This window comes from Pithys albifrons, chromosome 3, assembly GCF_047495875.1.
Source record: "Pithys albifrons albifrons isolate INPA30051 chromosome 3, PitAlb_v1, whole genome shotgun sequence".
Classification (NCBI taxonomy): Eukaryota; Metazoa; Chordata; class Aves; order Passeriformes; family Thamnophilidae; genus Pithys; species Pithys albifrons.
In genome coordinates, this window is record NC_092460.1 from 33,260,543 (window position 1) to 33,287,437 (window position 26,895).

Here is a 26,895-nt window from a genome sequence, read left to right on the forward strand (position 1 = left end):
AATTCTTTACTGCGAGGGTGGAGGACACTGGCATATGTTGCCCAGAGAAACTGTGGATGCCTCATCCCTCGAAGTGTTCAAGGCCAGGTTGGATGGGCTCTGAACAACCTGGGCTAGTAAAATGTGTCACTGCCCAGGGAGGGTTGGAACAAGATGATCTTTAAGGGCCCATCCAATCCACACTACTCTATGACTGTATGTACTAGAACTGTCATGCCAAAGATATTGTGGCTGAAGGGGTCCTATTGTATTATGGACCATTTATAAAGGCAATAAAATGCATATAAAAGGAACAATGGAACATGCACATAGACATGCACACAAAATCCACGCACATCTCTGAAGCAAGCAGGCTCTTCCCTTGTTAGTGTAGTTCCTTTTCCTTGGGGACTCAAACAGATTCTGACCTCATGTCTGACATTTGCTGAAATTTCGATCTGAGCAGTTGCTGTCAGGAAGCCATCATTCATAATTTAGTATTGTTTAAGAATCTTCTTCATGAGAAGGTCGTCTCTGATATAGAGTGGGACATAATAAATTTGGTCTTGCAAGAAGTAATCCCTCTAGACTAGGATGAAGTGGTTGGAAGAAAAGCAGAGGAGAGAAAAAAGCTTGTTAATGTTGCTGTGTCTTTTCTTCCTATAACAAATGATCCTGAAGTTCTTATTAGGGAGAAACATGTGAATTTGTGTGAGACATCAGGAAGCTCCTCTGCTTCCGAGACCAGCTGAGAATTAACAGTAGATCTAGATGACGTGATTTTTTCAGTTGTCCACCCTGGAAAATGTGACAGAGAAAAGGATGATGCTAAAAAAGGTGATGCAGAAATGTTTAAAGAGAAGGTTCAGCAAGGATGGCTGCGACTCTGGGGTGTTTTCTCCTTTTCTTTACAGGACATGTGCTCCATCCCTCTAATCAAATTGATCTTCCTCCTCTGGACTCGCTCCAATTGGTCCATGTCCTTCCTGTGCTGGGGACAGCAGCACTGCAGGCAGGGTCTCATCAGAGCAGAGCAGAGGGTCAGAATCTCCCTCTCACCTGCTGCCCACACTGCTTTGGATGCAGCTCAGAACATGGGTGGTTTCTGGGCTCCCACCACACACAGATCTGCACATGGTGAATTACATGGATCCGAGGGAAGGCAGCTTCCCACAGGGATCTGCAGGATCACCCAAAGAGGATGTCAACACTGTCACTAAAAACTCAAGCAATCAAGGACTTGGCACCAACCTGCATATTCCTCTGCTAGACTTCAGCCATACTTTGCATCCCAGAGCACAGCAGCTTCTTCACAGCTGTCAGTTAATGTTGTCCCACCAGTGCTACCCAGGGTACATGGACTCTGGGCACACAGACATCTTTAGCTCTGGAGCTTCATCATGCTTATTTTTTTCTAATTACTTATTGAAATGTGAATCCCCTCATAAACAAATGTTTCAGGTTCACTATGTTTCAAGGTTAGTCCTGAAAAACATTTGAAAGGCAAGGAAATAACAGTTTTCTTTCTTGAGAAGAGTCACAGGAGATGGATGGCTTTGTCTTACAAAATGTCACACTGTGATGTCTGTCATCTCAGAAGGAAGGTTTCACAAGTCATTAATTTGAACAGCTGGTGGGGCAGAGTCTAATAGATAACATAAGCTAGCTGGGAACATAAATATCAACAAAACCCTTGTGGTTTTTTGGAGACAACACACTTTTGAGCCTCCCTATTCACTTTGTGGGAAATACAACACCATTAATTTATTATTTTAACACTGTTGCACTAAGAATATTTTTGGGGGCACAGAAAGGGTAACAGAAAACTGATGGTATATCAGAAATGAAGCAAAGAACAAAACTTTTGACTTGAAATTAATCAGTCATCTGTTACACCAAGATGGCAAGTACAATTGTACCATCATTAACATGATTTCTGCTGAACTGGAAGGACCAAAACATAGGTTGCAATGTAAAACATAGAGTCTGAAAGCCAAGCCAGTTGAGATAATACATTAATGAGTGTCATTTAAAAATCAATTATTAAAAACCCCAAAGTCCATATATGAACAGCACAATGTCTTATGCAGACTTGAAGATTCAAAAAGACTGACTATTCCTGAAAAAGTTTTGGGAAAGAAGTGCCTACTTAAGTGCCATGTAAAATCTGTTTCATCAGTGAATACAGTGTCTCTTTCCCCTGACTGCCATACTCAACTCAGCTACAAAAAAGAAGAGAAATTACTATCCATGAGGTCTGCATATTAATACCTACCATAAGTAGCTTAGAAAAGTACAACAAAAAGACGAGGTGGACTGACAAAGTTAACTGAACTTCCATTTTCCCTCTTTTCCACATTCCTTAGTTGCAGCAGGGCAGACACAATTGCTCAATCACCACAGGAAAGTCTGTGTTCATGAGATTCCCAAGCTAGCAGTGTTTGGAAAAGCTTTGAAATGTAGGTCATTTAATCAAACTGCATGAAACCACCAAGCTTCTTCATGTCAGAACCCGAGGAAGCTCTAAATTGCAGTGAAAGGTACTCTTTATATTCACTGTAACCACAAACTGAGAGGAAAAAAAGAAATGGATATCTCTTTCTCTTTCTAGAATTGTGTCTTCAGAGAGGGAAATGGAAATCAAAACATTATCTATGAATCCTCAAACAGTAGCTGCCTGTAGTCTAAAGAGTGTAAAAGCAGAGGAGCCTGTTCACTCCAAGTGAACAGAGAGTCCATGGTTTGCAAGATGGAGGGTAGATTTCTCCAAGCTGATCCTGGATTATCTGGATTCTTGCCTTCAACTTCTTCCAGGTTTGAACTGGGTTTAGATTTAACTTCTGTTTCTGTGTCATGAGTGTAAACAGGAGCTCTCAGATACCCTGCAGTGGTGGTTTGGTGGTGCCTGTGTGGGATGTCAGCACACATCACCAACTACTTTCTGCTCCCAAACAAAAGGAAAGGCCTGCCAGGGAGGTTTCATTACAGCACAGTCAGTTGCTAGGGTCCTCTCCCCATTTCAGGGGTCATGATTTATAGCACTGTATCAGGAACACTGTGGCAAACAGGTCCAGGGAAGTGATTCTTCCCCTGTACTCAGTGCTGGTGAGGCCACACCTTGAGTGTTGTGTTCAGTTCTGGGCCCCTCAATTCACGAAAGATATTGAGGGGCTGGAACAGGTCCAGAGAAGAGCAACAAGGATGATGAAGGAACTTGAACACAAGCCCCATGAGGAGAGGCTGAGGGAGCTGGGGTTGGTCAGCCTGAAAAAGAGGAGGCTCAGGGGTGACCTCATCACTCTCTATAACTCCCTGCAAGCAGGTTGTAGCCAGGTGGGGGTTGGTCTCTTTGCCCAGGCTACCAGCAGTAGAGCAAGAGGGCATGGTCTTTAAGCTCTGCCACAGGAGGTTTAGGTTGGATATTAGGAAGAAATTCTTTGCAAAGAGGGTGATCAGACATTGGAATGAGCTGCCTGGGAAAGTGGTGGATTCTCCATCCCTGGAGGTTTTTGAGACAAGACTGGATGTGGCACTTAGTGCCATGGTCCAGTGACCACAGTGGCAATGGATCAAGGGTTGGATGTGATGATCTCAGAGATCTTCACCAACCTGGCTGATTCTATGATTCTATGATGGGTGGAACCTGCCTATAGAAAGACCTAAGACAAGCTTGCTGCCTGAGCTGCCAGCCTGCAAAGGGGACTGCGTGATGGACGGGGTGTGCAGGCGACTCACTGGCTCCAGGCTTAGAGGGGAATTTTATCTTCCAGGCCCAGCTGTTGCAGCTTTGTGACACTAAGCTGTATTTGACATTGCAGTGTCCCACTAATAGCAGAGGAAGCGTTTCCAGAGAGTGATAGTACTAAGCACAAATGTGGGTATCAACAACTTCCCTCCCTCGGAAGGGAAGGAGAGCATAAGAAAGAATTTGAGTAGGAAAATGTGTTCAGATGCCTGAAAAGTGTGGCAAACTTGAAAGTCTCTCTTCAGCAGCAAAAAGAAAACACAACTCTGCCTACATGTAGTTACACACTATGGATCCAACTGTCAAAATACTTCCCACAGCTGAGACCTGGAGGAGGGGCAAACACTCCATTGCTGCTGAGGCCTATTATTGGAACAAATAATGTGCTGTGTTTTGCAGTTATAATAATTATAAACGTCAAACATCTTGCAAAGTCTGCGGGTTTTTTATTCTGCAGATTTTCAAAATCTGTAATTGCTGAATAAGCAGATAAATCCTCCAGTGGAAGTTGGGAGCTTGGTTCGTGTATGTCTGCAGTTTTACAAAGGTAAGTTAGTTACCGGACACTAAAGAGGAATTGAGTGTGGAAGAATAGCTGAGTACATCTGCAAGCGACGCTTTGCATCAGCACAGAACCCGTGTAACAAAAAATGCTAAGTTTGATTGTGATTGCTAAGTTTGGAAAATGGATAAGGTCTGCAGTCTGGAAAAATGTCAGTCCTAGGATTTAACTATAGCCTTTGCTTTTCTGCCTTGCGTACTGTCTAGTTTAATTCAAATATTATTTCTTTTCCTGCATGACGCAGATTGCAGGACAGGTACACCTGGGTTTTGAGTCAGTATCTGTTCAAACAATGACTCCTAATTTTTGGGTGATCAGCTCAAAATATCCCCATGTCTAATTCCAGTGATTCATTTTATGATTATTCAACATGAGACATCCTCAGGAGTCAGATTTCCAGAGGGGTTAATTACTCACAACTCAAATGTTTCACAGTATCTCTAAAACACTATTCTAAAACCACAGGAAGAGTGTATTAAACCCAGAAAAACTCAGCAAGACATTTTTGAGTTGAGTACCCATCATCCCTTCTAGTAAAACAAGGATCTTGTAGACCAAATTCTACGAAGTATATTACCTGATTTTATAGGGAACTGGAACTTTTTTACAGTGAGGAGCTTACAGAGTTTAAATTCATTTTCAGTGTGTCTTTTAAGATTTTCATTCCCCTGATTGCTAACTTAGGAGCACTCAAGCACTGTAAAGCAGCGTACTAACCTATTCACTTAACTCAATTTTCTAACAAGACAGGAATTAATGCAAGCAGAAGTTTAAACATTTAAAAAATAATGTAATTACCGTGGTATCAGTGACTCATTGTTTAATTGGCTTTTATGTTATCTCTGTATTAGATCAGTGTTTAATTTCCATTGTCTTCCTTAAATTTTGTAATCTGATTTTCAGGAGCAGCATGTTTGGTCCCTGTTCGTCTTCATGGAACATTCAGTTGTGCCTCTCGAGTAGTTGCTGGGTCATCTCCAAACATTAGCTAGAATTTTTTAATAGTTAAAAAAAATCCTGAAGTCAGCTGCATATATTTGCATCTTTAGGTAAAAATTCCCACAGCATCAATATGTTTGCACATGCTCAGTTATTTTTGTAGGTGTAATGATTATATGCATCCAGAAATAACACAAATATATTTGATAGAATCACAGAATCATGGAATCACCAAATGGTTTCGGTTGGAAGGGACCCTAAAGCTCATGTTGTTCCAACCCCTCTGCCAAGGGCAGGGACACCTTTCACTTGACCAGGTTGCTCAGAGCCCCATCCAACCTGGTCTTGGACACTTCCAGGGATGGGGCATCCACAGCTTCTCTGAGCAACCTGTCCTGTTTCAGTGTCTCACCACACTCACAGGGAAAAAGTACCTTCTAATATCTGTTTTAAACCTACTCAGTCTTTCAGTTTGAAGCCATTTCCCTTTGTCCTGTCACTCCAGGCCCTTGTAAATAGTCCCTCTCCATCTTTCTTGTTGGACCTGCCTGGAAGGCCATAATGAGGTCACCCCAAAGTCTTCCCTTCTCCCAGATGAACAATCCCAATTCTCTCAGCCTTTCCTCATAGGAGACGTGGCCTCCTCTGGACTTGCTCCAACAGATCCATGTCTTTCCTGTGCTGGGGTCTCCAGAGCTGGATGCAGCACTGCAGGTGGGGTCTCACCAGAGAGGAGCAAAGGGGCAGAATCACCTCCCTCGATAAACCAGAAGGCAAAGGAAGGAAAGAGATTTTATGAATATTTCACTGTCTCATCCATCTCAGACTGAGAGTTGATTTTCAGAAGTTTCCTTAATCCCACAAATAATAATTCTCCAATCATTTGTAGATGTTTGAAGATTAAGAGCTAAAATCTCCCTACTCAGAAGCTGTATCAGCACTTGGATATTTCCCTCTTTATTCCAGCCATACATGCTTCTATCCATCCTTTGCATGACTCTGCATTCTTTTCACTAACTCATTGGTCTTACGACTTTTCTGAGCTGTCAAGTGTCTTCACGCCCCACTTACCTACAACAGCAGGATTTTAGCAACTGAGGAATTTTTTTGGGATGTTATGCCAGAGAATGGTCAAAAATATTTGAGTTCCCGATCATTAAGGTTGTCAGGGCTAAGATAATATGAGATTTTCTTGGAGGAAAAATAAGCAGAGCTGGTAAAATTCAATAGAAGTGAAATTTGTATTTCATTTATCTCTTGTCATCTCCATATATCATATTTGCCTTCTGTCTTGCTGCTTCACTCCCACTCATTCTCATAATCTGTAAATTACTTTAGTCTGAGACCTTTCCTGTGTGTTAACTGCATTTCATTGGCTGCCAATTCAGTCTTCTGTTTCTGGCACTTCCATTTGTATTTAGGCAACATGATGAAAATTAATATCATAATTATACCATTCAAGCAAATCACATGAATGAAATCTGGGTCTAGCCAGCCAAAAATATCTTTGATTGTCATTGGAGTGCACATTTTTTTCTTTCTCAAGTTGCATCACAAGACAGTGTTGTGGTTTAACCCCAGCCAGCAACTAAGTACCACACAGCCACTCACTCACTCCCCCATCCCACTGATAACTCTATCCCAGCTGAACACTCAGACTGTTCTCCTTTTTAAAGACCGTCTTTTAGCTTTCCTGTTATTTCTCACAAAGTATTTATTCTTATTTCCTTAAAGCTCTTACAGACAAATGCGACAGTATTAATTTTGAACAAACCTCTAATCAAGTTACCAAACCCACATACCTTCTTTGGTATTTCCCCAGTGGCAATATCCTTTTCACCCAAACCTTAACATTCTTGTGTTCCATCACCATGGGAAGGCCTCCCATATTTCCTTAAAAGGTCTACATTGCACCCCAATGTTTCATTGACTGAGCTGGAACTATGCTTTTAAGGAAGCAAAGGATTGAACACACATTCTGCACTAGACTTGCTTTACAATGGGTATTTGAGAACAGTTGGCAATGCAGGTTTGTAATAGAATGAGCTGCAGAGAAATTAATGACACACTGTTAGTATCTTTCACAGACTGGCTGTTTGATATCAAACAAATCTATGGTTAACCCAGCGAACTCATTAATCACTTGAAGCTTCTAATGTCAGATTCCTAATGGCTTGGACAACTGCTTTGAAAAGTCTCACATCATTTCCTGTCAAATTTGTCTCTAAAGTACAGCCACAGTGCTTGAGAGACTAGCTGCTTGTTCCATACACCTTTTTAATTGCAAAAACTAATGACTTTGTGGTTCATTAAATTACATAAGACAATGTAATTGTTTTATTGCAGAATATCAGGTTAATTTTATGCACATGTATTTGAATTACCATTATCACTGGGATCTGAGCAAACTTCTGTCCAGGCTATTTTCACATTTCCATTTAGCATAAGTGATTTAGACACTGATTTAATTGCTGTAGTACAAGCCCCTTTTATTTCTGAGGGGCTTGGTTGTGGTTTTTTAAGGCCAAACTCTGTGACGAGTTCAGAAAAATCATAATAAACCTTTCTTCTTAGGAAGGGAACAACAACTACATTGGATTTCATACCACTGTAATTACATTATTAAAATAATGTCAGCTTATTTATAGGAAAGGCACCTGTAAAAAGTGCTGTCTGTTTCTCCTTGCATATAATTAAGTTTGTTGCTTCCTGTTGGGAACTTACCAGAACATGGGTGAGGAGGAGCAGCTCAGGCCACACCAGAGTACTTGGGAAGACAGACCTTTCTCTCAGTTCAACACTGAATCCATGTAAATCCATAGGAGGAAGGAGGATCTTGGGATATCACCCAATTCATCCCTTGCTCAGAGGCACACAGGCAAGTGCTAAAAGATACCCAGCTTTCCAGGGCATTTGATGGAGGGTAACACCAACCTCCATGGGCAATAAGTCAGCACTTCCTGCTCCTCACAACTGCAAACCTGTGTGTGTAGCCTGAACCTTTCCTGTTGTGCCTCAAGGCCATGGCTTTTTCTGCTGCAGGTATAGGAAACAGCCCATGAAGACAGTAGCCAGGACATTATTTTGCTCCAGCTGAGTCAACCATTTCTCACAGATCATGTTTTCTGGGCTGTTCACATTCTGGAGTGACAGTGACCTCCTCCAGGACAAAAAGGCAGAGAATTTGACTCTCGTCCATGGCAATTAACTCACTGAGACCATGAATCCCAAGCACAGAAGTGCAGTGGCTACACCTCAGACCATCAGCCCTACTTGTTTACTGTGGTGAATGTAGGTCATTACACATAGTAACTATGATGAAACAGAGTAACTCTCAAAGTAGGAGTCAAAAAGTTAACTTCTTTTAGTCAGTCTTCTTGTCCCTCACTGTAAATCTGGACAGTGATCCATATTTTTGCAGCAGGGTTCAAGTCCTAATAATAAAAAGTTTCACATGAGAGCAAGAGATTACTGTAGCAATTTCTGAAACAACACATTATCCTACTTTATTTTCAGGTGTTTCTTGCTTATTTTGGTTGGGGAGTAATCTGTGTCTCCAATTATGTATTTTCCTTCCTGTCATTTTTTGCTAATAGACACTCAACATCATGTTGTGTTATTCCCTTGTTTCTGCCACCCACATTACCTTCTTGTGTCTTTCCTATCTCCTGCCTTTCCCTTCTTTATCTCAGCCCCTCTTCTTCTACAGAGGCAATAAGAAATAGTTCAGCAACACCAAACCATTCTGGTCTGGGAGATGGCTCGCAGATGTACCTGCTGCTTGTTGTGGAAACAGTCAAAACCATCAGTGGTATCAGACACACAAGAGCATTTCACCTTCAACAAACAGTGCTCCAACACTGTCAACAGAAATGATGGTGAGAACACATTATTGCTGAATTTCATTCTCTTCACGTGGCCTCCGGGTGAGTTTAACAGCTGATACATGTAAAATCAAAGTGACAATTTAAAAGCCTGTTTGCAGGTTTCTGACATGAACAAGACATCCCTCCAGACCAGCATGCTCTGATCACTCTGCACACAGAACTCCAACTGACAGAGTAAATTGGTGACGAAGCTTGTGGAACATGGCACAAGGGCAGGAGCTGAGCACTGGGTAAGACAGAGGAAGGACATTATGACAATTTAATAACAAGAGACTCTTCATTTCACCTTCTCTCAGCCATTTCCACTCATGCAAACAGCACCTGGACTGAGAACTGCTCTTGGACCAATCCCAAGGTATAAATAGATCACCAACTTCAATAAAAGCTTGGAAATTGAATTAGAGCTCTGCAATGCAGTAGCTTTGCTGTCCCGCAGGAGGTGTGAACAGGATCTGCCATTTCCCAGTTCAAACAGGGAAATGCAGCCCAGGGCAACATCCCAGCAAGGGAAGGTGCTGGGTCGGGGGAGGACAAGGATAGACTGGGCCAGAGGAGGAAGGCAGGAAGAGGGAGGGTTGCAGCCTGTAAGTGCTTTCTCTTGCTCCTCTGGTTTCTAGAGTGCATGCCAGGAGATAATGGCATCTCTGCAAAGCTTCCCAGGCTCTCTGTTACACCTCCTCAAAATTTAAGAGCTCTTTAGGGGTCAATATTATGTTCACAAGGTTGTAATTACTCTGACATTTCCAAAAACCTCATAAGGTTTACAGGCAAAGGTTCTCCTTGATTGAAGTGTTAGAGGCATCTGCTTTTAAGAAAATTAAACCATAACTGGAATCATCCTAGCACCTCTCCTTCATACAATTTAAGGAGAAATATCTGTACACATCAATGGAAATGCTTTTGCAACAAAAATAAATGCGTATTATTTAATGTGATTTTGCATGTTTATGCTAAAAATGTGCAAATCAATTGAAATGTTACTCCTGTTTCCAAAAATTACATTAAAAATGTCAGACTCTTTCACTCAGCATTTTGCCCATTGATTGATGCACACAGTAAATTATTATCCAAGATCATTAACTCCAGCTATATCAGTGCAGCCTAAGGTCTGTTTTCCAGACGTGCTCATGATGCGGGTAGAATGACAGCAGACCCAGCACCACACAGATCTTTGTCTGGCCGATTGGCATTTGTCACACTATACTCACAAGGATGGTGTTTTCATGCCTAGGGAGAGACTGGCTTCTGCCACTGTCCTCCAGCATGGCCTTTGCCTCACACCTCTGTCTGAGCTACTTCAGCCGTGAAGCGGAGAAATGACACCAAGAGATTTTGTGAAACACTGGAGGTGTTACCCATGAAAAGTGTTACCTGGTGGGGTTGTATGTACAACGAGGAGCAGCAGCCTGGCTTGCTCTCATACCAGGCATGGTTTGCACTACTGACTTCTTGAAAACCTGGGAAGAAAGCCAGCCTGTGCATGGAGAACCCCAGAAAGTCTCAGCCCTTTCCTGCCACTGGAAACCTTTGGCACGTCAGACTTACCACGACTAATGTAACTTGTGCAAGTTTAAAAATGAATGATGATTCAATATTTAAATTACTGTGTCAGTCTACATCTTCAAAGCCAGTTCTTACCCCTGTGCCATGCTGCTGCCCAGGCCTCCAGGAGTGATGGGGGCTCCCCAGGGTGGCAGGGCAGTGCACAGGGCAGGTGGGGCACTGGGGCAGTCCCAGCTCAGCAGTGCCCATGGCCAGGCAGGGCAGGGCAGAGGGGACTGGAGACCAGCCCTGCTGCAGCATCACCGGGGCAGGCCTCAGGGTCTGAAATGGGCCATGGGCAGGCTGGGATAAGGACAGGCACAGACTAAGACCTGGTGGTGCTCCCAGGGCCTGGCATTCTTCTGAGACAGGGCAAGTCACTTCATCCTTTTTTGCTTCATTTCTGCATTGCAGAGTAGTTAAAGCTGGGCTTTCTCCTATCTAGCAAAACTACAAATTCTGCATAGCAAGAAAAACCTTCTTGCCACACAGCCCAAGGCTCAGCAGATCTGTGGATGCTGCTGGAGCACAGTTTTTCCTAATGTGCTCACCAAGAAAACTCTAATACTTAGATCAGCCATCAAAGCTTCCATCTGTCCTTATCTGAACACTCAAAGGGAACTGAGAATTCTCCCAAACTTCACAGTCACAGATGCCTCACCCTGCAACTATTTGTAATCCCCTGCATCTGTCTCACTGAGAGGCGGATACACCAGAAGCAAGTCTCTAGGTGCAGGACTGTCTTCCAGTCTGACAGAAGTGAACCAGAGCCTCAGGATTCATCTCCTAGGAAATTCTGATTTCAACTGAACACCAAGAAAAAACAATTGATTCCACTTGGGGAGAAGGGAGCCACAATCAACCTCACACCATTCACTAGAGATTTGCTCTCACTTTGCACATTTAACATGTGTGCATCAGAATTCACAAACTCAAAAGGTTAACATGGATAAATAGTGCAAAACGAGGATTTTCCAACCAGCTCTAAAAATAAGCTTTTAGCTGAAAAAGAGAGTGGGATGTTATTCAAGAAAATGCATTCCTAAAGCACCGAGCCAGCTGGGACTCCAACATCAAGCCAACAACTCCATTCAATATTATTTCTGTTCACCTCCAAGCTCAGCAAGCACTATGTATTTCCTAAAATACTGGTGGTTAGAGAAAGATGTGGCAGGAATCAGCAAGCAGCACCAGCATCACCTGCAGAGGCTCTTCCTTACTCTGCTACTATTTTCCAGAGGAGGGGACAGTTCTCCAGGCCCTGAAGGCCTGACATAGACTCAGCTTTGCTACTGCAAGTAAAGCAGTGCCTGGAGAAGTGGGGTTTTACAGCAGATTTTTAGCACTTCTTTGTAACAAAATACCACCCAGTTTGCTCACAATATTGAAATGATGGTTTTAAGCCCAACCTTGGTGTTTCTTCTGAAGGCTGCAGACAGGAGCAGGGCTACTTTCCCTCTTCCCTGTGTCATTTGGGCTTCTGAAGTCAAAAGAAATCAGCAGTGCTGTGGATTAAACCTGGCAGGCACTCAGGCACCACACAGCTGCTTACTTGCTCCTTCCCTCCCAGCAGGAGGGTGTGAAGAAACTCCTGATTTGAGATAGACAATGGAGCTATTTCCAGAGTAAATTCCTGACAAGGCAAGGTTTGCTTGCACCCACTTACCCCCTCTTTTTTTTAAACACTGGAGAGAAATATAAATAACCATCAATGCAACTTAAGTATAACTTCCCACGGGTTACATTTATCCAACTGGTCCAATTAAGAAAAGTTCAATTCCAATTAGCAACAGTTAAAACCCATGTTTGTAATTTCTGGAGTAATAATTAGGTAAGAATGAAAATTTCTAGATGAGAAATCTCCCCTATGTCTAATGAAACACACTACAGGAAACTGTGACCTTTAAACAGCTAGAAATGAAGAGATGACATTAATGCTTTCATAGCAGCAACCACCACCCCCCAGAAAGTAAAATAATCAAAACTTTAATGTGCTACTTCAAAAAATATTTCATGCTGAATACTTATGCTGAAAACAGCTTCTTGTGCCAGATCCAAGACCTTTTGAAGTTATTCATATTCTGCCATCAGCTTCAAAGGGGAACAAGATTTGCCTTGCAAAATAATCAAGAGAGCTTGCAACTGTTCACAGGCAAATTAATTCATGGCAGCCTTGGTTGCAACAGCTGCAGAAATTGGAAAGATGATTAAGAGTATTAGTGACATGTTCTGGTAAGGACTGAATTTGAACACTTCAAATATAGAGGGTAATTAACTCTCCCAAATACCACAGCTGTAGGATCATAGAATGGTTTGGGTTGTAAGGAATCTTAAAGTTTATCTGTTGCAGGGCTGGTGTTGAGGAGGGTGTTCAGGGGTTGTTGGGATGGGCCTTGGAGCTTGTCCTAGCCATGGGCAGGGACACCTTCCACTAGACCAGGTTGCTCAGAGCCTCATCCAACCTGACCTTGAACACTTCCAGGGATGGGGCATCCACAGCTTCTCTGGGACCCCTGTTCCATTGTCTCACCCACTTCACAGTAAGGAACATTTTCTGAATATCTAATCTAAACCTACTCAATCTTTCAGTGTGAAGCCATTCCCCCTTGCCCTGTCACTCCATGACCTTGTAAATAGTCTTTGTCCATCTTTCTTGTGGGCTCCCTTTAGGTACTGAAATGCTGCAATTAAGTTAACCCAAAGCTTTCTCTTTTCCAGACTGAACAATCCCAATCCTCTTAGCCTTTTCTCATAGCAGAGGTGCTCCATCCCTCTAATCAACTTGGTGGCCTCCTCTGGACTTGCTAACAGGTCCATGTCCTTGTGCTCAGGACCCCAGGCCTGGATGTAGTTCTAAAGGTGGGGTCTCACCAGAGCAGAGGGGCAGAATCCCCTCATCACCTGCTGGCCACACTGCTTTGGATGCAGCCCAGGATAAAAATGATGTTGTAACATTCTATACAAGAATTGTTCCTCTGAGGAGAATCGGGGTGGGATATCTTTAGTACCTACTATATCCAGCTTACATACTTCCCTATTACACATATAAAAAGCCAGTAAATTTTATAAAGAAATTTATTGTGCAAGAATGATTTTCATGCTCATTTACAATGAAATAATTAGCTTTAACAAATAATCATGCCACTGCTTAATTTCAACACTAAACGGAATATTTACATTCAAGTTTACATCTTTGTTCAAGTTCCATGTACGACATTGTCAGAATTAAGTAAGAATGCATCTTCAAATCAAAGTTTGCTTTTCTTTTTTACATTAAAATATCTCCACCTTTCAGACATTTACTGGAAATGACAAATTTCCTTTCTTTGTAGTACCCTCATTTCCCAGCTACAGTACTGGAAAAGAACAAAGACAAGCAAGAAAAAGAACAAAGACAAAAAAAGCCCCAAACACAAAACCAGCCTGCAGAAACCAGTGTCACACACATACATGAATCTCCAGTCAGCCAGGCACTTCCCACAGGTTAAATGGGAAGGAGGCTGCAGAATAACCTCTGCACAACTGACTTTTGGGATCCTTGCAAGAGATCATTCGTTCTTTAAGAAAATGAACCTCAGGAAAATTCTTCCACAAAATCTTAACTAACAAAAAGACTTGTTTTGTCAATATTGAAGTGAACTTCACCTAAAAGCACTGAATGCACTTTGAAACTTTTTGTTCTTTTATTTTTTCCCCACCACAGGCATGCCCAGGATCACAGCATTGTGGTCTGGCACCTTTTTAAAAACCAAAGAACAAACAGGAAAACCCCCTCTCAAGTACCCACCCAAAAACATCTGCTGTATAGTAATAATTATAAAAAAACCCCCAACCAGCAGTTCACTAACAGTTCACAGAAATAAAGACAAAAATCCCACCATCATTAAAAAAACAAACAAAAAACCCACAAAGAAACAAAAAAAACCTCAAACACAAAAAAAAAATCAAAAAAGAAAAAAAAAAGAAAAATTGTTTAATGCGCAGAAATTCAAACTGCGGCTTTTTGGTGCTGCTTTTTCCTCTTCATACTCTAAGGGAAATTCAGGCTCCTGCCCACATTTTCTTGGCCTGGACACAAATTTCTTGATCCTTGGACAAAGGCTGCTAACACAGTCACTTCCTTCCCACCTCGACTCATATGACACCCAACCTCCAAAAAGATTCTGAATTACAACTTGCTGTGGTCCCGCTGAACAGCTCAAAAACAAAACAGAATTTTTGTTTAATTCCACAGTTCCATGGGATGCCTGCTATTCTAATCCACACTCTTCTATCAGTGCTTCACCTGCTGCCTACATTTCACAGCAGACTGGAATTATAACAGAAGAGCCAGAGTTCACCTGCCAGTACACTGCCCTGACTCTGACATGAAGGTAAACAACATTAAAAAGTGATTGTCTTGGACTTTGGCTATGAATGTTATGGAGAAATACTGAGTTTGAAGACGCAAACCTAAATATTCCCACATTTTAAATACTCTTCATATTTGGCGGAGACTACTTCACTTTTTCAGTCTTCATGTTGTGACATCTCCTGCAGAACTTGCGGGCTGAGGAGCAGCTGTGGAAGGTTGCACTGGTAGCACTTCCAGCTCAGATTCACGGACAAATATGACGGCATCGCCGCTGACATTTATTAAACACTGAGCCTGGGAATAAAGACAACACACAGTTAATAGACAATTATGTATTTTATGTTTACTTAGATCTGAGAGACAGAACTACACAGAAAAGTCAATGGAGATCAGAAGGACAAATTATTATCATTTATTAGGGAAGCAATATCTGTGCTGCATTTTCTTTTATATTCACTTGCGTGCTATCAAACATGGAGACGGATTCTTTTAAGACCACAAATCAAATATTTGGGTCGTGGTACTTGCTCTCACTGTTTTTAACGTATTCTATTTACCAAAACAACTATATTTCATTGTTAGTCTTTACTAATAAAGCTTTGTCCATTTATGTGCAAAATGGAGCATTTTTTATCAGCATCTCCAGGTATTTTTATGTGGAGTTTGGATGAAAATCCTACATTGCAACATCAGAAAAGCTAAGTAAGTTCAGCACTCCTGTCCAACTGTTTCCTGCAATCTACTTCATTCTGGTAAACTCAGTATTTTTAGCCATCTGGGTATTTATGAAACATATTCCTACTTTTGTGTTAAGGCAGGTGTTCGAGAAGGCTCTTGGCTTCTTCAAACATTATCACAAGATACCCAGAAGTGTAATGGATACACAGCTCTGCAGAGCTGCTGTTTCTTAAACACATCAAATGTGTATTTGTATCATACTAATCACAACAGCATTGTAACTTCTAATCATAATTTACCTGATTTTTGTTTGGGTTCTCCATGAAAACACACTGCTTCATTATGTAGGAGACAACTGCATTGCCCCCTAGAGCTGCAACGTGAGCTCTCACCATTGCAAACACTTCAGCAATAAAAGCATGGAGAAAACCACTGACACCACCCTCCTAAAAGGGAAAAAAATATATTACATGTTATGTTAGGTCTAGTGACAAGATGCTCAGTAATTTTCTTAAATATATGTCATCTGAATATTTCAGTGAATCCTAAATGGTGTACTGTGGAGAAGCTAAAAGCTATTTGTTGTTTAACTGGTCACAGTTACAGATCAGATGGAGAGAACTATTTACAAGGGCCTGAAGTGACAGAACAAGGGGCAATGGCTTCACACTGAAAGACTGAATAGGTTTAGATTGGGTATTAGGAAGAAATTTGTTCCCATGAGGGTAGTGAGGTACTGGGGTTGCCCAGAGTAACTGTGGATGGCCCATTCCTGGAAGTGTTCAAGGCCAGGCAGGACAGGGCTCTGAGCCACCTGTTCTAGTGGAAGGTGTCCCTGCCCATGGCAGAAGGTCTGAAACTAGATGAGCTTTAAGGTCCCTTCCAAACCAAACCATCCTGTGATTGTATGAACTTACTGTTTAAGGAAAACTATGAGAAGTAAGTTATTAATTTGTGACTTATTGTCTGCAGTCAGTATATTACATATACCCATACTTTTCAGACATTCCTACACCTTTGCAGGAACATTTAACAGTCCAATGACAGTTCAGTAACATTTATTCTTTCATCAGAAAGGATACTGCTTTTATTTTTTTTAATAACTGGAAAGCAAATGAATAATTCATACTGAGGATTAACAGAGATTTGGACTTTTTGGAAATTACCAGAAGGGGTGGCCATTAGCTCTGATCACTCCAACTTCATGTATGTTAATGACTGTCATTAATTCTCAACACTCAGTAAAGAAATGATCCTTCAAAATGAAAAGTAAGCATGGGACAGAGCAGAGACTTGAGCTATTCAAGCTATTTATTTTATTTTCCTCCTTGAAGCCCAAAGGATCTTCTAGCCATCCCATTTCATTAATTTTTTTGACTTGATGGTGCTTGTGGGGAACTTTTACTTCCTTGGTGTCAAGCTAAGTAATTTAAACTGATGTGAAAGGAGAAGGAAAACAACGAAGTATGGATTTTCCTAGATAACCCTTATGAAAGAATGTGAGCAGCTACATAGGGGGGAAAACCCATTGCACACAAATCAGGCACCCAACCAAAAGAATAAAAACCCACAGAAAAAAAACTAAGAAAAGAAACTGATCAAACAGAGCTCACTATTGGTTCAAAATACCTGCAAAATTTCAAAACAAAAGTGAAAGGCAAACTTCCCACATGTGTGTCTATGTGCTCCTGGGGACAATCAAAGAGGTAGACAGATGAAGAGATTGAACTAAGCTGAATTTATATGGGAAGAAGTATAATCTGCCTTGAACTGACTCATGAAGACACAAAAAACCCCATATATTGGATGAAAATTTACAAACAAAAGGGCAAGTACAACTTTATCAATCCCATCAAAAAGCAGGAATGAAGTCAACTGCACTCAAAAAAAATCAAAATTCAATAAAAGTTTATCATTCTCATGAAATTATTTTGTCCAAGTGTTTTTACAGTTATAGCAACTGATATGCAAAAAAATACATTATAAACTTAATACAAAATTTAATGATAACAGGCAACAAAAAGATTATAAATCCCCACCCGTAAAAAGCAAAACCTAAAACTAATGGATCAACCATACTCTAAATTATCATTAATTTTTGATGCTGGTATACATTTCAGCCTATGAAAGCGTTCATGGGGCCTCAATATTCTGTAAGCAACAGAAACACAAATGCTGCCAATTACTTTCCTGTGGAACCTGAAACACATTGCTGGAGTTGGATATAACAACTGCTCTGTTCTGACTCCGTTACAGCCTCAGGGCAATACTGTGCAACCAGTACTAAGACTAGTTTGTGACTCAGCCTATGCAGCTGAAATAATTTAAATTAGCTGCCCCAGGTGCTGGAAAAAGCACACTGGCAACATCCCAGAGACTGCAGAACCATCCCAACTTCATGGAGGAGCTGAATCAAATACTTGAGCGATCTATCTCTGCTGGGATCTGCTATCACAGTTACCAAAGAGGCTTATCAGCTACTGAACTTGTATCTACAGAAGCTGCACTTCATATAGAAATGCCATTTCCCTGGTCTGACCATGTACATACTTTTGAAAATACTGTCCCTTCTCACACACAGATTTCTCAAGTTAAAAAAGCTGTAATTGCAAGATCCAAACAAGAAGTTTGATCAAAGCTTCTCTAGAGAGCTCACAGCTCCTTCTCATGAAAGCTGATCATCTTTATTAACATCTCCTCTGTAATTTTATCAATGTATAATCAGTAAGAAACAGCACACCCTTCAGCACCAACAAACCAGGCAAGAGGTACAGTCTGTTTCTGTGACCAAATGCAGAAAGATGCAGCTATTTCCCAAAAGGACATGAAAATTCTAAGGAACAGGCCTTGCATTTTGGCTTGCTCAGAGGATTATTTGTTTTCCAGATCCAGACTGTAAGCTGGTTGTGTGGTTATAGACTCCATGGTGTACTTCATGACATTCCTCACACAGAGTTTTGTTACAGAGAATGCACAGAATGTAATGTTAAAAATCAGCACAACAGTTACCTAAACATGGGGTAACCTTGTATTAACTCAAAAGTTTTAAAATCCAAATACACTACGAAAGTTAATCATTGAGCTTGATAAATGAAAGCAAAATGGATGAGTTGGTCGAGTGGAAGGTGTCCCTGCCCATAGCAGTGGATTGGAACTAGATCATCTTTAAGGTCTCTTCCAACCCAGGCCATTCTGTGATTCTAGTATTTTTGAAGGGTTTTTTAGCATTTAACTTGATCTCTCTTTTGGGTTCAAATGATCCCAACTACCACTGTTGGTCAAAGATTCATTTTTTATGTATTTCTGTCTAAGAACATACTGGGTTCAGTATTATATCCAATTGAACAGCAATGGCAATGGTTAAATAACCCTTCCTAACGCTGCCAAACACAAAGCAGCTCTGTGTTCTCTGACAAGAGCAGGGCAATGGAACTTACTCCCCACTCCAGCACCCACCCTCAAGTGACACACACTCTACTCCCTCGCTGTACCCTTCCTCAACTCAGATTTCTTCAGGCTGTTCTGATTAACAAAATGCTAACCCCTGGCACACAGCTCACCTCACGCAAAGAAGTGGTTTCTCGTATAAAAAACATGTTGATTATCCCAAGATATTTGGTTATTTTAGCCCCAGGTAGAAAAGAAAGAGGTGTCATCTTAACAACTGAGACGGTAGAATTGGTGCACGACGGAACAGAACGGTGCCGTAAGTATCCCTCAGCCAATGGACTTGCTTTATCAAGTGAAGCAGCTAAAAAGATGAGAAAAAAAGAGGAGAAAGTAACTATCAAGATAGACCACTGTTTCTCAAAACACAAAAAACCCTCTTCTTTATGGCTTCCAAATAGCTTGGTGACAACATTCAGCTGCCTGTGATGCTCAGCCATACCACGTGAGAAAGGAAATTATCATGCAAAGCATGCAAAAGGAGACAAAAAGCTGAAATGGCATTTATTTGGAAGAGTGGCATTCCTGCAAAGGAAAACATTGAGGCGAGCAGCTGCACATACAACAATCAGTTATAAAGTGAAGGTAAAGAAAAAAAGTGCCAACATTTTAAAATACATATTCTGCTGGAGGAACAAATTATAGAAAGTGTGAAAGTTGTTGTGTTTCCCCAGTGCAGCATTGTCCATTAAAACAGGTATTAATCTCTGCTACTTTAAGCAAGATAGTCAGACCTGTGGCCAAAGAACTACTAAAAAACAACTCACCACTTGCTAATTTAGTGACCATTGCCTTGACTGTCACCTTGGTGATTGCTTCCTGTTTCTCACCCCAAATTTTCCAAGATCATACATACACCTACATCCATGCAGTGTATGTTATACAATTAGTAGGCGTACACATTTATCGAGAGCTAATTTTTACTAAGTGAACAGAAATACTGTATTTTGCTTTTTATGCTACTGGTTCATAAACCCTACATGAGCTTACAGAGACGTCAACAATGTCGGCAGTTTTCATACTCAGAAGTCATTCTACACATGATCTGCAATGCCACTGCTGGGCAGGGAACTCCACTAGTCACCACTGGGAAATCAGAGATATGTCTCAGATTATCATAACGTGGTAGAAACAGCCGCCTACTTGTCTTAATTGATCCGCGCCTTATGGTCTGAGCTTTCAGTTTAATGAACTCTATCCAGTTGCTGCATCTGTCTGCAAAGGAACTGTACTCAACTGACGTTGCTGAAAACACAGACAGAAAAACAAAAGAAAAAAACAGAAAAAAATATGGATGATGTCTCTTGCTCATCTCAATGCTCCTTTTGAGGAAGCAATTACTGAGAGAGAACAACCATCCCCTTCCAGGTCTGTTTAAAGGAAAAGTTACAGTGTAGGTTTGGACTTGTCCAAACCAGTGTACCGATTTCTGGTGCTGTCCCAGGTCTGAACCAACTGCCTGACTGGGACTTCATCACTGAAAAAACATGCAAATACAGTCATTAACGACTTATGCTAGATTAGTACTTTTTAATCTCAGTTTAGGTATTATGTTCTGGCTTCTGTAACTTTATTTAAGCCTTGTTTAACTTCAATTTTCATTGCTATTCTTTTCCTCACAAAGAGCTGCTGATTATGACTTTAACTTCCCAACTGTCTTTATCAATAAGTAACCTACAGACTGAAAAAAAAGCTTTTGTGATGAGGGTAAGAGTCACAAGCTGAAACAACGCCTTGGTTTTAAACACAAATGAATTCTCTTTACAAAACTCTGTCTTTGCCCCAACATCTCCCTCCAACACCCCCTCCCCCATTATCATTACAATAAGAAGTAAGAGTTGTTTCTGCTATGACTTTTGGTATTAGTTGCAGGGGTGTTTGCATATCTTTTTAAAGAATAAAAAGGGTTTGCAAACACCGTTTCTTCATTATCCTGAAGAAACGGAAGGAACACATGCTAACTTCAAATTAAGACAAGCAAACCAGCTCTTTCAGGGAACTAATTTTCTGTCAGATGATGTGATATCAATATATCTGACAGAGAGACACTTATTATTAACAAATCTGAGTTTTGTCATTAAAAAACACTTCAAAATACTATGACATCATTAAGCCACACCAGAGCATGCATTCTCAGTTAACCAGTAAACGCTTCCTGGATTAAGGCACATCCAAAAAGGGTATACCAATGTCCCAAGAATGCTCATTCTGTTCTGGCATACAGCTAAATTAAGTAAACTCACCTCTCTGAGCAGCAGGAATACCTGTGTGGGAACTTGTGCCCTCCAGGGCTTCTAAAAAGACAAAATTAAGTCTGTTCAGATAATATATTAAGCAGAGCCCCATAGTACAGGACAACAGCTTTCAAGAAAGATGGAGAGATACTATTTACAGGACATGTAGTGACAGGACAAGGGGGAATGGCTTCACACTGACAGAGAGTAGGTCTGGATTAGATATTAGGAAGAAATTCTTCCCTGTGAGGGTGGTGGGGCACTGGCAACGGTTGCCCAGAGACACTGTGGCTACCCCATCCCTGAAAGTGTTCAAGGCCACGTTGGACAGGGCTTGGAGCAACCCGGTCTAGTGGAAGGTGTCCCTGCCCATGGCAGGGGGGTTGGAACTGGATGAGCTTTAAGGTCCCTTCCAAACTAAACCATTCTATGATTCTTATAAAAAATTCTAGAGTAAAATATTAAAAGTCCTAAACCTTTATACGGTATACTATGTAATTTGACATGACAGAATTAGTATAAAGAATTAACTTTAGTAAATCTATCTTGAAATTTTAATATGATTACTTATTAAAGTTCATTACTGTATAAGGTTGTATACAAGTATTTTTAAAATAACAATCCAACAGAAAAGTAGCAATATATTAAATAGGCTGCTGTAAATATGACTACAATGAAAGCTCGACTCTAGTTGTGAAGAAATGACAGATGGCCTAGTTATGTAGCTGAAAAGCTCTTAGGCTGTGAACAGCACGATATGGAATGTGAAGAACATCAGGAAAAGGGATACACGGGAACAGGCTGCCCTCCACTGGTCAGTGCCCAGTACACAGGTAGCACAGTCCACTAACAGCAAGAAAGAGCAGCAGATATTTATGGTAGCTCCTCTTTCTGAAGATAAAAGGTCTACAGTGCCACAGTGTGACCAATTAAAAGTTAAATACATGCAAATGCCTTAAAAACTACAAAGCAACAAGAATATTATTGCTGAAATTAATAAAACCTCTGAAAGTAAAAGTAAATGTGGCAGCACCCTCCTTTGTACAATTGATGTAATGGGTGAAAAGAAAGGAGCTTTTGAACATGTTAGTAAAAAAAAGATTTACAGTCATTCACAGATCCCAAATTTCCTTTCAGTAGCCATTTTGGTGGGTAGATAATCCAACAATGGAAAAGGAAGTAAAGATTTCAGTGAATGACAACCTGATTTTTAATGTAGTCATAGAAAAACTGTGACAAGCTTTTCTTGAAACGCAGCTCTATCTCAGGTAAAACAAAGCAGCTGTTTAACAGCTGAAATGTGCTGCACTGTACAAATTATTTACTATACAAGTTTAGGCTCCTTTCACTTAAAAAAATCTGCATGCAACCAGGACTTGATAGATAAAGTGTCTCCCACAATGAAAACAATGAGACTAATTATTTGAGGCTGAGAAAACATGGAGGTATTTTGTATTGGCCATTTACAAAAGCAAAGCAGTATGCAGCAAGCCTAATTATTAGGTAATTTAAGTTAAATGACACCAAACACTCACTGGTTTGCTGCATTTTCAATATTCTAAATGCAAAGATAGAACTACTACAGGAAATCAACAAAAAATAAGAGAATTATTAGCCAACTCAACTTCTGAGAGTCAAAAAATGTTGACTTCAGAAGTAAATATACCTGTAATGCTGAGGTAGCAAAGAATATTTAAAGCATGTGAAGGTACAGATATTTTAAAGCCAGAGCAATCATGAAAGATCAGAACTCAAAAATCAATAAAAACCAGTAGTTCAACATTCCTCCATTTAACTGACCTTTAGCTGGAGAGAATGGTTGAGAAGCAAGCGGATCAGAGCAAAGTTCCAGTGGAAATTGTAGCTGTTCTTCATTGTCTGTAGATGCTTCAACAATGAAAATATTCCCAATTGATAATTGACCCCCAAAATATGATTTGCCAGTAATAATCAGCAGATTCAATTCAGTCAGGTCTGACTGAAACAGATTTTTCCAGCATATGCAAGTAGTGATGCAGTTCTGTAGGGATAGTTTGGTGTCTGACAATAAATCCAGCTGCAATATTGAACACAATCTGTGTTCCATTGAACAGGATTTGATTTAGTATTTTTAGGAAAAAATATGAAGCCGATTCATGCATTTTAGATTTGATTCTGCAGTTGGATCCAAGTCAGCTAAATATTACAGTAAAAATTAACATTTGGATTTATTTCACATGAAAGAAAACAATGTACTGAAGAAGTCAACTAGAACTAATATTTTAGAAATGTATGCCCTCTACCTAATTCCATTCTTCAGAATCATGTATCTTCAAAATTCTGTCTAAATTCCCATTTCCATATTGCATACATACATTTCCAGCATAAGATGGTGCTTCATTAGCAAGATGACACAGGCAGATTACAGCAGTCTCTTCTATTCCCTCCATATTCCATAGGCTTCACTGATTTCCAAAACCATTACTGACCATCTTAAGGGTTTTAAGAAGGGGGTTTTTAAAGTATTATTTTCTACTTTCTTAAATAAGGAGAAAATTCGCTGCTTATAAGAACAAGTATTCTCTAATGAATTACACCACATGTTTCAAAATAAAATGGAAATGTCATCATCTGTTACATGAATTCTTTAGTTAAAAATAATCAAAGAAATATGGTAGATGGAAGAAGAAATACTAAATTTTATCTTTGTGTTACTGTAAGTTTGTTGATAATGTAAAGCAAATACCTAATAACTGATAAGTAAGTCATCCTGCTGGAGGTCACATATATGAACTCTAAAAAACCTCTATGTTTTGAAAGAACCTTCCTGTAAAAATATTTACATGTTACTGAAATTAAAATGCAGACTCATTAAGTACTGGGGGGGAAAAAAAAAGGAAAGAAAAACACAATCTCTTTTCCTGACATGCCTCACAATATTTACCTCTTTGTTGTGATTTTTCTGTAGGGGCTTTGCTGGTTTGCAGTGCTTGGTTTTTGTCGTATGTAATTGCAACAGCTGTGACTGCAATCTGCAAATCAGAAATACACAGCTTATTAGGTAACTTCATATCTTGTGCAATCTGCAAAAATGATTTTGAGAACAAACAGCTTTTTGCATAGAAAGAGAATATGGAAAATAAAATCATCTAAGCATACACATTAAACCCCTCAATAGCAGAGCCTAAAAGGGTTTGTTGTTGGATTGCGTGTCTGACACTATTTATCCCACATTTATGGAATTGGTGAACAGACATTTTAGACCGATCTTTAAAACCCATTATTACGGTATTTTTAAGAGAGATATTTTTAATTGAATGTAAGAATGATTCTATATTCTAAAAAAACCTCCATTTTGTCTAAAAATAATAAAGATAAAACATGTAATTTTGAAACAGGAAGAAAAAAATGAGACAATTACAATGACAGCAATGAGCAGAAGCTGATGCAGAGGAAGTTCCACCTGAACATGAGGAATAACTTCTTTATTGCGCAATGGAACAGGCTGCACAGAGAGACTGTGGAGTCTTCCTCACTGGAGATATTCCAGATCTGCCCGGACACAATCCTGTGCAATGTGCTCAGGGATGATCCTGCTTGAGCAGGGAGGTCGGACCAGATAACCCACTGTGGTCCCTTTCAAGCTGACCCATTCCGTGGTTCAGTTCCCCCAAACTGGTGAACTCAAGGCCATAATGTTCAGTGAAGAAGACGAAGAATGACCTGGTAACTTTTACTTCAGAATTCACCAGACACCCCAGTAATCAAATTGCAACCCATTAAAGGCCCAAACTGCCAAGCCTATGCGCTGAAAGTCAAAAGCAGCAGTTCACTTACCTGAACTACTTCATCCTCTGGTAGAGCAACTGTGAAATTCACATGGCAAAGACAGCAGGGGACCATAGATCGGAGTTTAAAATACAAGCTCTGTTGAAGACAAGGTATTTGTGTTACTCAAAAAACCCAATGTATGGTTTACTGCAGAGAAATTAAGGATCAAAGCTCTTTTCCTAGTACGAGTTGTCTAATTGCATTTCTAGTTGATGTGGTGATGTTTCCTCAAAGGTTGGACTTGATCTCAGAGATCTTTTCCAACCTATTTGATTCTGTGATTCTGTATTAATTTTTTCTTGAAGAAGAATTACATGTTGGAAAAGGCAGGACAGAATGCAAAGACTCCTTCAAATTCAAAAAGCTTTAGAGATCCTTACTATAATAAAAAGGCTGAATCTATTTCTACAGCAACATACAAACTAATTACAGACTCTTTGCACTCTAATTCCAAAAAGTAATTGTAAAGAACACATTTTCAGTATAGCCTAATTTTACTTTGCTTCCATTTGAATAATTAAAAAATATTTGAAATAAGATTCTTACCTTCAACAGATTCTCACAGAGATCATTAAAGTTCTTATTAAGTGTTTGATTTGTTGGATTAATGTTGCTTAATCTGGATACTCTTACTGCTGTGAACATCTGAATTAGAAACAAAGACACTTATTTTTTTTGCCAATATGAGGCAATATATTTTATCCAACATACTAAGACCAAAACAAATTTATAAAGAAGGAAAACAAAGCATAACATGTTATCATCCTCAGTACCTCATGCTAAGTAACACAGCCAACAATCTGTTTAAGAGGCTTCAAAATCTACCTGAGCTCTTAAAAAAGCCCAAAACCTTGAAGCTCATAATTTTCAATAGGTGCTCTGTTAAAAAAACAGCATTGGAAAAACCCAAAGGTTCTCATATCCTAATTTTCTTATCCAAATACTACTTTTACTTCCATCCTAAGGGTAGGGTATCCTTTTAATTTATCTTTGAAAAGTAGTTATCTCTAATAGGTATTTAAATTACTAGAGCATATTTCAACACAATTATCAAAAGTTCCAATCTTTTTAAATAACCTTACTTGAATTTCTGGTGTCCAGTTATTTATACCAGGCATAATTTCTGTGTTGCAACTGTAAAAACCTGTGAGGAAAATAATTGGGAAAATCTATTTTATACACTAACATATAAAAATACTTCTAAAGAACCATGTGACCTTAATGTTTTGCAATTATATTCCCTCATGTGGTCTTGAATATTGAACAATACATCAGAAATAAGATTAACATTCAAAAGACAAATGTATTCTTGTAGTGAGGGCAAACACTCAAAATCCACAACTGCTCTGCCTAATTACTGAATTTCCAAACAGCAAAGTAAGAAAAGTTATAAACAGCAAATAGGCAATGCTGAAAGTCTGAAGATACAGTTAAATAAGAGAAAGGAGGCCAGTCTGGTAGGGCCTATATAAAAGCAGAAAATAAGCTAGAAAAGAAATTGTGTAGCAGCTTGCAGAAGATATAAATATTAACAGATTTTTCTTTCAGAACATCAAAAGCAGAAATTATATTGAAGGATAAAGCAGGATATGGAAAGAATATGCAGAAATTATAATATGAGAGCAGAAAACATGTCTTTTTTGTTTTACATCAGTGTTCACCACTGTAAGTAGAGTTTTCCACAATAGTGGAAAACCAGTCCCATGTTTATTTTCTAT

The 26,895-nt window shown here is 39.9% G+C and overlaps 1 protein-coding gene across 12 annotated transcripts in view; it reads right to left on the reverse strand.

Annotated features, from left to right (window-relative positions):
- Nucleotides 1-13,715: 13,715 nt before the first annotated feature.
- Nucleotides 13,716-26,895, reverse strand: part of C2CD5 (C2 calcium dependent domain containing 5) — a 63,099-nt gene continuing 49,919 nt past the window's right edge. For 10 of the 12 annotated variants that reach the window (XM_071551285.1, XM_071551281.1, XM_071551282.1 and 7 more), the window contains 10 exons: nt 26,260-26,321; nt 25,724-25,822; nt 25,184-25,273; nt 24,291-24,378; nt 23,168-23,254; nt 21,377-21,427; nt 20,277-20,378; nt 19,247-19,437; nt 15,986-16,132; nt 13,716-15,302 (listed from right to left, as the gene is read on the reverse strand). In XM_071551285.1, the coding sequence (XP_071407386.1) occupies nt 15,171-15,302; nt 15,986-16,132; nt 19,247-19,437; nt 20,277-20,378; nt 21,377-21,427; nt 23,168-23,254; nt 24,291-24,378; nt 25,184-25,273; nt 25,724-25,822; nt 26,260-26,321 (1,049 nt within the window). In that variant the 3' untranslated portion in view covers nt 13,716-15,170. The remainder of the gene's footprint in view (nt 15,303-15,985; nt 16,133-19,246; nt 19,438-20,276; nt 20,379-21,376; nt 21,428-23,167; nt 23,255-24,290; nt 24,379-25,183; nt 25,274-25,723; nt 25,823-26,259; nt 26,322-26,895) is intronic. The other 2 variants (XM_071551287.1, XM_071551283.1) reach the window with 1 other exon arrangement.